The following is a 14,309-nucleotide window of genomic DNA, read 5'->3' as shown; positions in this document are numbered from 1 at the left end:
GATGAATGAATAGCTCTTGAAGCTGTTGAGGTAAGCGTTTGTTTTCTTTCGTTATCCGTTCATCAACACAATGTTGTGACAAGAAAAACCAAAAGTAAAGAGTTTAATAGAATTGTGACTGGTGTTCTTCATCTTTTGAGGGGGGGGAGATTGTAATTTAAAGCTATTTCAGTGGAGTCAATAACTTGTTAAGCTTGTGTCTGTGAAGGTAAATGGGAAAAATTGGGATACTCGACAAAGATTCAAAAAAAAAAAAAAATAAATAAATAAATAAAATAAACAAATGCAATAACTTTATGAGTATGGCAACCCTCGAAAATGCAGCTTAAAACCAGTAGGAGGGTCTAAAAACCCAATATCGGATGAAATATATATATATATACATGGGAGCTATACTACTTCCGTAAAATAATTAACATTGGAGGCATCTATAATAGAATAGATGCTCTCAGAGCACTCTATTTTGAGATATATGGCTTTGGACTGATCTGCTATAGAGTAAATGGCCTTGTAAACCTTTATGGAAGGAAATATGGCCTCAGAGGTCTCTAGAGATTAGTATATAACGTTGGAGGTCTGATTTATACAATATATGGTCTCAGATGCTTCTAACGCAAGTAAACTGGCCACAAAAGCCTGCAGAGACATCTAATATGGTGTAGCTGGCCTAAGGGAGCAGTTGGCCGCAAAGATAACCACTGCAGAGTAACTAAACCAAGATACATTTACTGTAAGATAGGTGGTCTCGGTTATCCTCAGAGGCCTCACCGGTTGAAGAAACTAACTTCAAATATCTCAATTGTTAATATCTGGTCTGCTATAGAATTAATGGTCTCTATGGTGTAATGTAGATGGCGTCATATGTCTTTACTGTAGAAAACATATTTGAATAAATTTTAATAGGGTTGGTCCTTCGGCTAAACATATATATATTGTTTGGAAAATTTCATCTAAATCGGATAATAAATGCGATAAAAGTACATGGACATGGATGGAGGGCCAAAGGTATTTGCTGCAGAATTTTCGATGGTTAATATTTTCTTTATCTGGGGGAAACTGGTCACAAAGGCCAATATGGTGAATAAGAGACTCAGACCTCCCACGTTTCGGGTACATTGCTCAAAAGCTTGCCACAAAATTGCCGCTTGCAAAAGCTCCTTAAAAAGTGGAGAACATTACAAAGAGGACTTTTGAAGAATATAAATCCACGATTTTTGAGAAACCTTCAAAGACCTTCCTTATACATTTGATCAACTTAGATGTCTCCTCTATACAATACGCAGAGACATTTACAAAAGTGCAGCAGAGACCTCCACGGCTTTTTCAGATGTAATTCAATTCATTTTGTATCTAATTCGAAAAGGCAAAAAGGAAGGCAATAAAAAATTAGATTTTTTTGTTTCAAACTTCGAGTGAAATAATTCGAATTTCAAATGAAATAATACGAAATTAAAATTGAATGTTAAGAATAACAATAACAAATTGAATATTACGAATTACAAAAAGAATTTTCAAATAAAATGTTGCGACTTACACCTGAAAATGTTGTGGTTGGCTCTAGAGGTCTCTGCTATAGAGGAGTTTGTCGCAAAGGCTTGCAATGGTGATAAGTAACACCAAATACCTCTGCTTCTAGCCTCAATTGATTTCAGAGGTCTCCACTCTAAAGTAGATGGCGCCAGAGGCTTCTGAATTAAATTACATGACCTTAAAAGGTTCTAATACAGAGTAAGATGTCTGCATATTAAACATAACTTTATGAATTTCGGAAACCCAGAAATAAAAAAAAAAACAAATAAAATGCATTAAGTTCGGCCGGGCAGAACTTTTTAATACCCTCCACCCTCCAGGGTGAAGGAAGCATTAGAACCCATTATGACCCACAAATACCAATTGTTAGACAAAAACGTGGACCTATACATATAATATTTCGCCAACGGAGCTAGAACCCATTAGGACCCACAAATGCCCATTTTTAGACAAATCCGCGAAGAAATGTGGCGAAAATCATCAAAATACTGAATATCGGGAGGTACCGTTATATGGGAGCTATACCAAAACATAGACCTATACATACAATGTTTCGCCGCCGGAGCTAGAACCCATTAGGACCCACAAATGCCCATTTTTAGGCAAATCCGTGAAAAAATTTTGACAAAAACCATCAAAATACTGAATATCGGGAGGTACCGTTATATGGGGGCTATATCAAAAAGAGGACCTATACATGCAACGTTTCGCTACCGGAGCTAGAACCCATTACGACCAACAAATACCAATTTTTAGACAAATCGAAAGGTACCGTTATATGGGGGCTATACCATACTAAGTTTTGCCACCGGAGCTAGAAACCATTCAGATAAATACTATTTTTCACAGAGATCCGTAAAAAATGTGACAAAACTTATCAAAATACCGAATATCGGGAAGTAATGTTAGACTCAATACAAATTGTTCTGCTAAATTTTGACGCTCTACGTCAAATAATGTGGGCTGTATTGTGATTTCAAAAGCCAGACGGATTGTCCTCATCCGGAAAGTGTCGAAAAAATATTCATAAATTCGAATATTGCAGATCATTCTTGAAAAATCATACGATTCCTCATGTGATAATACTTCAAAACATTATTTTAAAAATCTTACGTTTCCAGCTCTGGCAATCCTTGTAAAAAATGTTTTGAAAATCTGACGATTATAGCTGTGCCACCTGTATTAATTGAAATTTAGTCTTCAAAAAATGAGGTTTAAATTTCCATAATCAAGAATTATAGTCTTATTTTTTTTCACGAGATCAAGTCCAAAAGCCTTTAAATTTTTTAATCCGCGATTTTCTTTGAAAGATCCGTTAAAAATATTCGATTCCAGTTCTACAACTACTTCTTTGTGAAAGTTCTTGAAAAAATTGCTTTAAATATCCAAGATTGTAATCTGAAAAAAATGATTTTTGGCAGTATTAAAATATACGATTTAAACCGTGAAAATCTTCAGGAAATATTTCGAGACGGAATTCCAATTATAACGCTTGAAGCCTTTGAAAATAATTCCAATATATTGTGGTTCTGATAGTCCTTAAAAACTTTTTCTTTAAAATTCTTGAAAATATTTCTTACAAAACTCCTTAAAAGTCTTGGGAAAGTTGTCGTTCTGGAATAATTGTCTTAAAAATCCCCGAAAGTCTGGAAAGAGAGAATATATCATTTGATACGACCAAAACGTATCTCATTGAAATAACCGTTTTAGACCCTAGGTCTCTTTGGACCAACTCCGTTTCAGGACATTTGGACAGATTGTTCTACTGAAAATTGACAATATCAACATTTTGAATAATTATATCTCTTTTAACATGCGATCAAAACATGCGATAATTCTTTAAAGTCGAAAAATATCCTTGAATGTTAAAGTTATATATTTAAAAACAAATCGAACAAAATCGTAAAAAACCTAACTTTTACGATTTTCTTTAAAACAATATTTTTCTAAAATATGTTTTAAAAAATAATTCTTCAAAAACAACGAATGACCTTGGGAAGTAATCTTTAAAGGTCCTGGACTATCTTACCAAATAGTTCTTAAAAATATCAAAATTGTCCCTGACAAAAATATGATTATTTTAGAAAATATATCTTAAAAAGTCGCAAAACCGTTTTCTAAAAATCCACTATTGTCCTTCAAATATCTTTCTTAGAAAACGTGTCCTTGAAAAATATTTTTTTTTAACAAAACACTTATGTCCTTGAAAATATTTGCATAAAATCTACAATTTTTTTGTGAAAACCTTTCTTTTTAAATTGAAGATTAATGCTCCTCTAGTCTTAAAAAATCCAAGACTTTGACTCGGATCGTCCTTCAAAAATAATTTTCTTTAAAAGGTCTGAAAACCCTTACAAATTATCCCAAAAAAATCAAGATTAAATATTTGCAGTCCTTTTCGGATATTGTCTTTTCTAACTATCTGATCTTCTCAAAAAGCTCATTAAAAAGCATTCGAAAAAATCCTCTATTACCCTTGAAAAAAAAAAATAATTCTTCCATCCGCGGAAAATATTTTTTTAAAGTCCTGAAGTTGTCTTTCTGGAATAATTGTCTTAAAAATCCACGAAAGTTATTCAAATATGATATTGTCCATAAAAACATTTTTTTTAAGAGCATTTCTTAAATTAATATACGATAATCACTTTTTTCCTTAAAAATATATTTTTTTAAAACTTTGTGATAGTCCTTAAATAATATTACTTAAATGAAAAAAATAAATAATTCTTCCATCCGCGGAAAATATTTCTTTAAAGTCCTGGAAAACTCGTCGTTTGGAATAATTGCCTTAAAAATTCACGAAAGTCATTCAAATATGCCATTGTCCATAAAAAATATTTTTGAAGTCCTTTTAGAATATTTCAAAAAAAAAAAAAAAAAAAAAGACGCGATAATCATTATTTTTTTTCCTTAAATTATTTTTTTCTTAAACTTTGTGATAGTCCTTAAATAATATTACTTAAACACTTTTTCTTAAAATATTTCGAGAGTCCTTCGAAAAAGTTGCTTCAAAAAATACAAATTTATTTCTGAAAATTCCACAAGTATCCTTCAAAGAATTCATAAAAATATTCTTTTCAAATTATATAATAGTTCTGCTGGTCTCTGAGTAAAACGCTTTAAATATTCCAAGACTAGGGTTCCGTTCGTCCATCAAAAATTAATGTAAGACTATGAAGTTATAAAAAATCTGTAAGTCCTTTAAAATTATCCTCAAAAAATCCATGATTAAAGAATTGTAGTTTTTTAAGTCTTTTTCTCTTCTAACTATCTCATCTCCCCCAAAGTTCCTTGTCTCTCGCTCTCTCTCTCTCTCTCTCTCTGCAGTTATGTAAATTCCATTCATTTTCTTTTGGCCAACATCATTAATAAAGCTTAACAGCAACTGGCATTTAGACAATTCCCAAATGCAACCGAAAAACTTTTTCCCAAGTTTCAATTCCATTACTCAATTAAAAAGCAAACTTAATGCTTGTTCAGTTACTGGATTTAAGTGATTAATTTATGATTTTATGGTCTGTAGACGAAAGCCATCTACTTACCGAGGACTATCTACCCTCTCCCATGTCTTCCATACCACCTCAGGAAAATGTCACATAATTTGGTGCACTTAAAGAAAAGTCCATTTAAGTGTTGGTTGTTCCGAAGGAGAAAAAAAAACGAAATATCTGCCTAATTCTTTTTGATGTTGGCCCACAATTGTCTAAACCAACATTTATGGAGCCACAAAAGAAACGAAGCAAAAAAAAAATGTGAAAAATTAAGAATACCAGCAAAACACTTATCTCCACTGCCCGAAAAAAAAAAAACAGAAAAAAAAAACAGTTTCAAAAGCTGCAAAGTCATAATCACCTGAAGCTAAAGTGGATGACTATGAAGTGAAGTGTACTTTATTATGACTGTTTGGTTATTATAATGAAAAAGGACACAAGAAAGACAAAAAAAAAAAGGAAGAAAGAAAAAAGAAAAATCCACACAGCTTGAAACAAAATAAAACTTTGGCAATTATCAAACCCCAAAACAAAATTCCATTGGGTTAGAACAAAACAGAAGGAAATAAAATAGAATGGAATGTAAGGCAGGCCGGGCAATAACGGTGATGATGATGACGACGACGAGGATGATCCTTAAGAAAACAAAAGAATTTTCCCCCAAACGATGAAAAAATACTTATACTTATACTTTTAATGGTTGTACATCTAATCTTTCCCCATATAGGGGAGAAGGCGGTCATCAGTACCCTATCCACTATCAACGTCTCCTCAGTCGTCTTCGTCATTATCATCAGCAAATTACCACTTTTGCTTGAAGGACAATGCAATCCTTACATTTATGGCCAACATGGAATGCCATTTTATGGGCCAGAAGAAAAACAAAAATGAAACAAACCCACCACCCCCCACTCTCAAAAAAGATTTAACCGATGTTCTTGCCGTAGAGGTGTTATCACCGCCATTGTTTTTATTGTTTTACCAAGTTACTCACCCACCCACCCGCACACACACATATTTACACAACACTTACCTATTTCCAAATATTTCTGATGTAAGGGATCATAGTTATCCCAGGTGATGCTGCGAAAACGGCTACGTTCCTTGGAGGCCGGCAGCACAGATTCTTGGCGATGATGTTCATTTGGATTCCTGTAACAGAAAAAGAGGAAAAAAAAAAAAAAGAAAACAGTGAATAAAAGATTGAGGAATTTTTTGCTGGCGCCAAATTGTTATGGTGTTTTGGTTTTTTGTTTTGTTTCTTTACAACGATTTCATTCGTTATCATTCCGCTGTGACCTTTTTAACCCCTTTCGTATCAAGTTGCTGTTGTTATCCTAAACACTATCTCATGTTACGAGTGCAAATTGAAATAAAGATTAAAGGTGTGGTTGGGTGGGTAAGGAATTTCTCATGTTAAAAATTGGGGGAAAGGTGAAACTCAAAAAAAAAAAAGTAGAAAAGCAGCTGAGTTCGGCCGGGCCATACTCTTTATACCCTCCACCATTTGGAAGAAGCTTGAATAGTTTCAAAAAAAAAAAATCCGAATAGTACCACTTAAATGAAAATCGTTATATGAAGACTGAAAACGTGGACCTGCTTACGAAATGTTTTATCGTAGGCTGTAGAACCCATTACGAATTTCAAATACTAAATTTGAAACAATTCCGGTGAAAAATGTCGCTAAAATCATCAAAATACCGAATACCTTAGGTACCGATATATGGGGGCTATACGAAAACTCGGACCTGCACAGACAATTGACACACACAGACCTATGATCGAAAATCATCAAAATACCGAGTATCGGGAAGTGCCATTATATGGGGGCTGTATGAAGACTTGGATCTGCACAGACAATTTTCTGTCATAGGCTGTAGTATCCATGACGAACGAACGAAATACCAAATTTGAAACAATTCCACTGAATAATGTCGCAAAAATCATCGAAATACTGAATATCGGGAGGTACCGTTATATGGAGCCTATACGAAGACGTGGACCTGCACGGACAAAATTCTGTCTTAGGCTGAAGTATCTATTACGAACTTCAATTACCAAATTTGAAACAATTCCGGTGAATAATGTCGCTTAAATCACCAAAATACCAAAAATAGGGAGGTACCGTTATATGGAAGCTATACGAAGACGTGGACCTGCACAGACAATTTTCTGTCGTGGGGTGTAATATCCATTACGAATTTTAAATACTAAATTTGAATCAATTCCGGGGAATAATGGTGCTAAAATCATCAAAATACCGAATACCGGGAGATACCGTTATATGGGGGATATACGAAGACGAGGACCTGAACAAACAATTTTCCGTCTTAGGTTGTAATATCCATTACGAACTTCAAATGCCAAATTTGAAAAAATTCCGGCGAATAATGTCGCTAAAATCGTCGAAATTCCGAATATGAGGAGGTACCGTTATATGGAGGCTATACGAAGACGTGGACCTGCACAGGCAATTTTCTGTCGTAGGCTGTAATATCAATTACGAACTTGAAATACCAAATTTGAAACAATTCCGGTGAATAATGTCGTTAAAATTATAACAATACCGAATATCGGGAGGTGCCGTAATATAGGACCTATACGAAGGAGTGGTCATGCACGGATAATTTTTCTTTCATAGTATCCATTACGAACTTCAAAAACCAGGTTTGAAACATTTCACCAGAAATAATAAATAATAATAAATCAACAATATACTAAAAATATGGAGGTACCATTATATGGGGGCTATACCAAAACGTGGACCTACATGGCCCATTATCAATACCAAAAGTCATGCAGACGTAATATACATTTGAGTGAAATTTTATCAACCTTTTTCATTTCGTTCGGAAGCTAGAGTGATTTCCACGGACGGACGGACGGACATCACTAAATCGACATAGAATTTTATGCTGACTAAGAATAATATTTTTTGTGGGCTCTAAAATGTATATTTCGAGGTGTTACAAACGGAATCGCAAACTTAATATAGCCTCCATACTATTGTGGAAGGAATGTGGCAACAGCACATTAAAAACTCATACAAATTCTCTTAAAAAATCTCCTAAAAATCATTCTTTAAAACAAAGAAAAAAAAAACAGACGGACGGACGGACACACATAGCTAGATCGGCTTAGCTCGGCGGGATAGGAGGACCAATATTTCACGAGATGGTCCTTGAAAAATATTCTTTAAAAAATCCACGTTTATAGGCCAGTTGGTCCTTGAAAAATATTCTTTAAAAAATCCACGTTTATAGGCCAGTTGGTCCTTGAAAAATATTCTTTAAAAAATCCACGTTTATAGTCCAGTTGGTCCTTGAAAAATATTCTTTAAAAAATCCACGTTTATAGGCCAGTTGGTCCTTGAAAAATATTCTTTAAAAAATCCACGTTTATAGGCCAGTTGGTCCTTGAAAAATATTCTTTAAAAAATCCACGTTTATAGGCCAGTTGGTCCTTGAAAAATATTCTTTAAAAAATCCACGTTTATAGGCCAATTGGTCCTTGAAAAATATTCTTTAAAAAATCCACGTTTATAGGCCAATTGGTCCTTGAAAAATATTCTTTAAAAAATCCACGCTTATAGGCCAGATGGTCCTTGAAAAATATTCTTTAAAAAATCCATGTTTATAGGCCAGTTGGTCCTTGAAAAATATTCTTTAAAAAATCCACGTTTATAGGCCAGTTGGTCCTTGAAAAATATTCTTTAAAAAATCACGTTTATAGGCCAGTTGGTCCTTGAAAAATATTCTTTAAAAAATCCACGTTTATAGGCCAGTTGGTCCTTGAAAAAAATTCTTTAAAAAATCCACGTTTACAGGCCAGTTGGTCCTTGAAAAAAATTCTTTAAAAAATCCACGTTTATAGGCCAGTTGGTCCTTGAAAAATATTCTTTAAAAAATCCACGTTTATAGGCCAGTTGGTCCTTGAAAAATATTCTTTAAAAAATCCACGTTTATAGGCCAGTTGGTCCTTGAAAAATATTCTTTAAAAAATCCACGTTTATAGGCCAGTTGGTCCTTGAAAAATATTCTTTAAAAAATCCACGCTTATAGGCCAGTTGGTCCTTGAAAAATATTCTTTAAAAAATCCACGTTTATAGGCCAGTTGGTCCTTGAAAAATATTCTTTAAAAAATCCACGTTTATAGGCCAGTTGGTCCTTGAAAAATATTCTTTAAAAAATCCACGTTTATAGGCCAGTTGGTCCTTGAAAAATATTCTTTAAAAAATCCACGTTTATAGGTCAGTTGGTCCTTGAAAAATGTTCTTTAAAAACTCCACGTTTATAGGTCAGTTGATTCTTGGAAAATATTCTTTAAAAAATCCACGTTTATAAGTCAGTTGGTCCTTGAAAAATATTCTTTAAAAAATACACGTTTATAGGCCAGTTGGTCCTTGAAAAATATTCTTTAAAAAATCCACGTTTATAGGTCAGTTGGTCCTTGAAAAATATTCTTTAAAAAATCCACGTTTATAGGTCAGTTGGTCCTTGAAAAATGTTCTTTAAAAACTCCACGTTTATAGGTCAGTTGGTCCTTGGAAAATATTCTTTAAAAAATCCACGTTTATAAGTCAGTTGGTCCTTGAAAAATATTCTTTAAAAAATCCACGTTTCTGTTGGTCCATCGAAAAAATATTCCTTAAAAAATCCACGTTTCTGTTGGTCTTTGAAAAAATATTCTTTAAAAAATCCACGTTTCTCTTGGTCCTTGAAAAAATATTCTTTAAAAAATCCACGTTTCTGTTGGTACTTGAAAAAATATTCTTAAAAAATTCTAAGTTTCTGTTGGTCCTTGAAAAATATTCATTAAAAAATCCACGTTTATAGGTCAGTTGGTCCTTGAAAAATATTCTTTAAAAAATCCACGTTTCTGTTGGTACTTGAAAAAATATTCTTAAAAAATTCTAAGTTTCTGTTGGTCCTTGAAAAATATTCATTAAAAAATCCACGTTTATAGGTCAGTTGGTCCTTGAAAAAATATTATTTAAAAAATCCACGTTTCTGTTGGTCCTTGAAAAAATATTCTTTAAAAAAGTCCACGTTTCTGTTGGTCCTTGAAAAAATATTCTTTAAAAAATCCACGTTTCTGTTGGTCCTTGAAAAAATATTCTTTAAAAAAGTCCACGTTTCTGTTGGTCCTTGAAAAAATATTCTTTAAAAAATCCACGTTTCTGTTGGTCCTTAAAAAAATATTCTTAAAAAAAATCCTCGTTTCTGTTGGTCCTTGAAAAAATATTCTTTAAAAAAATCCACGTTTCTGTTGGTCCTTGAAAAAATATTCTTTAAAAAATCCACGTTTCTGTTGGTCCTTGAAAAAATATTCTTTAAAAAAATCCACGTTTCTGTTGGTCCTTGAAAAAATATTCTTTAAAAAATCCACGTTTCTGTTGGTAATTGAAAAAATATTTTCTTTAAAAAATCGACATTTCTGTTCGTCCTTGAAAAATATTCTTTAAAAACTCCAAGTTATTTTTTTAAAGATAAACACTAAATAAAGATTGTAAAAATCACCCCAACTAAACCTTTAATGTACCCCCACACTTGAATGAAAATTATTTCATTTCCGATGCAATAAATTTTCAATATTAAATCATATTTTATTCTCTTTTGGAATTATTATTCGCCACTTGCAATTCATTCACATGTATCGTATCTTATTTTCATAACTTGTTTTTCTTTTTTCTGAGCACTACCAGATTTCAAAAAGCCCCAACATGCTGGCAAAAAAATCACACACTTAAAGTTGTTAATGTTTTCCACTTGAAATGGATATGAGCAGGAAAAATTGCCACACATGTTTTCACTTCACAAAAAGAACAGCAGAAACATGGTGCAAAATACTAAAATGCAAAAAAAAGAAAACAGAAAAAATACCAACGAGCGGAGAAAAAAAAAACGAACTGACATCAGTCCCGGCCTCTTGCTACATACAGAGAGCTGTAGTTGTAGGTCGTTCGTTCATTGGGAACATCCCAAAACAAAGGCAATAATTTTCTGAAATGTTTAAACATCCATGAAAATGAAATGAGCAAAAGAGGTGAATAATTCTATTTAAATCTAACGACACTTAAGTAGGTCATTACATGCTGTCTGAGATTGAAAACGATTTTAGAAAATGTAATTTCTAGCAAAGCGGGGAAAAAATACGAAAAAGAATGGGGAAAAGTTTCAACTAACACGCATACGTTTGCCAAGCATGAAAATGAAAAGGGTTTTGTGGAACATATCTACAACATGTTCTAGTTTTTTTTTCTCTTCTTCTATTCTCTTCCCTTTTTATGTTATACGAATCAGATAAACAAGGATAAATGAGTTAATCAGCGGAAGAGGAGTAGCATTTTTGATTAAACCAAACGACAGGAATATGAATGGATGATGTCCTCAAATATTTCCTTTGTTAATTTGGTAATGAAATTTTGAAAAGCAGAATAGTTTGAAATGGAAATTGTGATTTAGGGGAACTCCATAAGAATTGAAATTTGAATAAAAGAGACTCTCAGTTTTTGTAAAACATTAAATTTTAATACCCTCAGCCATATATATGTCTAAAGAGGGTATATATCAGTTGATACGGCTAAAACGTGTCTCATCGAAATAATGGTTTTAGACCCTAGGTCTCATTGGACCAATTCAGGACATTTGAAGTCGATCTAGCGATATCCGACCGTTAGTCTGTCTGTCTGGATGGCTTTGGCACACGATAGCTTCCGAAGGGGTTAGCCATTTTGGTTCAAATTCGGTACATCCAAATATTATTATGAAACTCAGATCGACGGGGCAATATCGGTCCTCTCCTTCTGGTACCTCTCCACAAATTGTCGAAATTTTCAAAAAAAAAAAAAAAAAAATAAATAAATAAATAAATAAAAAATAAAATAAAAAAAATATTTTTGTGCACAAAAAGAGAAAGGGTCATTCGATTTTGCTCTAACTTTGCATGTCCTAATATTTTCATCAGTGCTAGGCTAGGTGCGAAAATGGACGATATAGGCCCATTCCTTCGGAAATTTATCCATAGAGAGTCAACAATTTCAAAAATCATAACAAAAGTTAAATTTTTTTGAAATAATCGAACATTGACTGAGGGTAAACATCTGTCGGCAAAACCGACTGATACTTTTTAACTTTTTAAGGTACACTTAAAAAGCTCCCAGAGCTCACATTCTAGATTCAGAGAATCTTCCCCAGGATATTTATAATTCACTTCACCTCAAATCGGATCTAAAATGTTGGATTTTTTAAAGAATACTTTATGGATTCCCAGACTTCAAATCGTTTATTTTTAAAGAATACTTATGGAGAACAATCTAACCGGAAAGCGCGGATTTTTTAAAGGATATTTTTAAGGACACTTTTAGAGGAGTTCCAAACTTCAAATCGTGGATTTTTTAACAATATTTTTAAGGGAATTTTTCAAGAATTTCAAGGATACTTTCTTAAGGATTTCCAAACTTCAAATTGTGTATTTTTAAGGACACTTTTTAAAGACTTTCAGACTTCATATGGTGGATTTTTAAAGAATATTTTTAAGGACTTTCAGACTTCAAATCGTGGATTTTTTAGAGAATAGTTTTAGGGACTTAAGAATATAAGAATATTTTTATGGACATTTTTAAATCGTGGATTTTTTAAGGAACATTTTTAAGGGCACTTTTACAAGTCGAGGTTTTTTTTTTAATATTTTTAAGGACACTTTTAAAAATCGTGGATCTTTTTAAAGAATATTTTAAGGGCTTCCAGACTTCAAATCGTTGTTTTTTTAAAGAATATTTTTAAGGACTTTCAGAGTTACAATCATAAATTTTTAAAGAATATTTTTAAAAACAGTATCAAATTGCGGATTTTTTAAAGAATATTTTTAAGGACTTCCAGACTTTAAATCGTGGATTTTTAAAGGACTTCCAGACTTCAAATCGTGTATTTTTAAAATAATATTTTTAAGGACTTCCAGACTTCAAATCGAGGTTTTTTAACGAATATATTTAAGGACTGTCAGACTTCAAATCGTGGATTTTTAAAGAATATTCTTCAGGACATTTTTCAAGGACTTCCAGACTTCAAATCGTGGATTTTTAAATAATATTTTGAAGGACTTTCAGACTTCAAATCGAGTTTTTTTAAAGAATATTTTTAAGGACTTTCAGACTTCAAATCGTGGATTTTTAAAGAATACTTTTAAGGACATAAGGACTTCCAGTCTTTAAACCGTGAATTTTTTAGAGTAAATTTTAAAGGAAGTTTTTTAAGGACTTTCATATCTAGGACTTTTAAATAATATTTTAAAGAGGCTTTTAAGGACTACAATGGCTCAAATCGTGTATGTTTTAAATAATATTTTTCATGGATATTTTATTAAGGACTACTAAATCATGGATTTTTCAAACATTTTTTTTAATTTTCAGGACTTTTACAGGACTTGGATTTTTTTACTGTCTATGAATTTCAAATGGATTTTGTACAAATATTTTTAAGAATATTTTGTAAGACCCCAAATCGAATTTTCCTTCATAAATAACATTTATTTAGGACTACTAGACCTTAAATTGTGGATTTTTAAGGATATATTTTTCGACTTTTCGAAGGCGATAATTTTTAAGGATTTTCATTACAATAGTCGGAGCTTTTTTAAGAATTTATCAATGAATTTAATTTAAGTACCCTAAATTGTAAATTCCTGTATTCTTTAAAAAAAAATGTTCTAAGGAACTTTGAGAGAATACATTTGTTGTTGTTTTTGTAGATTTTTTTTACTAAGTAAAATTTTTAAAATTAAGTTTTTTAATTTGAAAGTTTTACAAATATTATTTTTAAAGCTATTACAGCTGACTTAATGTAGTGGATTGTTTTAGAAATATGCTTTAAGGATTCTGAGGGCTTAATACTGGATTTCTTAAACATGTCTTTTTTAAAAATCGAATTTTGAAAAAGTCATATTTCTTTAAAAATTTTTCTTGAGTCATAGCGCAATATATATTTTCCCAAGTATCCTTGAAAAATAATCGCGAATTTAAAAACTAAATTTTTAAGGATTTTAGAGAATTTTGTTTTCATGACCTTTCGACCTATTTGCATGGACTTTTATTAAAAGTAGTTTTGGAAGGATTCTTAAAAATTAAATAAAAACTTTTTGTGACTTTAACAGTCACTATTGTATATTCTTTCAAAAAGGACAGTAATCACAGAATATTATGGAATTAAAAAAAATGATTATTATTGCAAAGGTTTCGAAATCGAAGTCAATCTATTTTGCCAGAGGCAGCGTCGAATTCGGGGCTTGTAC

At 32.1% G+C, this 14,309-nt stretch overlaps 1 protein-coding gene across 2 annotated transcripts in view; it reads right to left on the bottom strand.

The window, feature by feature from the left end:
- Positions 1–14,309, bottom strand: part of LOC101894115 (uncharacterized) — a 281,643-nt gene that overhangs the window by 165,472 nt on the left and 101,862 nt on the right. For both annotated transcript variants that reach the window (XM_059118333.1, XM_059118332.1), the window contains exon 8: positions 6,055–6,173. In XM_059118333.1, coding sequence (XP_058974316.1) covers positions 6,055–6,173 — 119 coding nt within the window. The remainder of the gene's footprint in view (positions 1–6,054; positions 6,174–14,309) is intronic.

The sequence above is a fragment of the Musca domestica genome, unplaced genomic scaffold, assembly GCF_030504385.1.
Source record: "Musca domestica strain aabys unplaced genomic scaffold, Musca_domestica.polishedcontigs.V.1.1 12, whole genome shotgun sequence".
Lineage (NCBI taxonomy): Eukaryota > Metazoa > Arthropoda > Insecta > Diptera > Muscidae > Musca > Musca domestica.
This window is presented reverse-complemented; position numbering and strand designations above follow the sequence as displayed.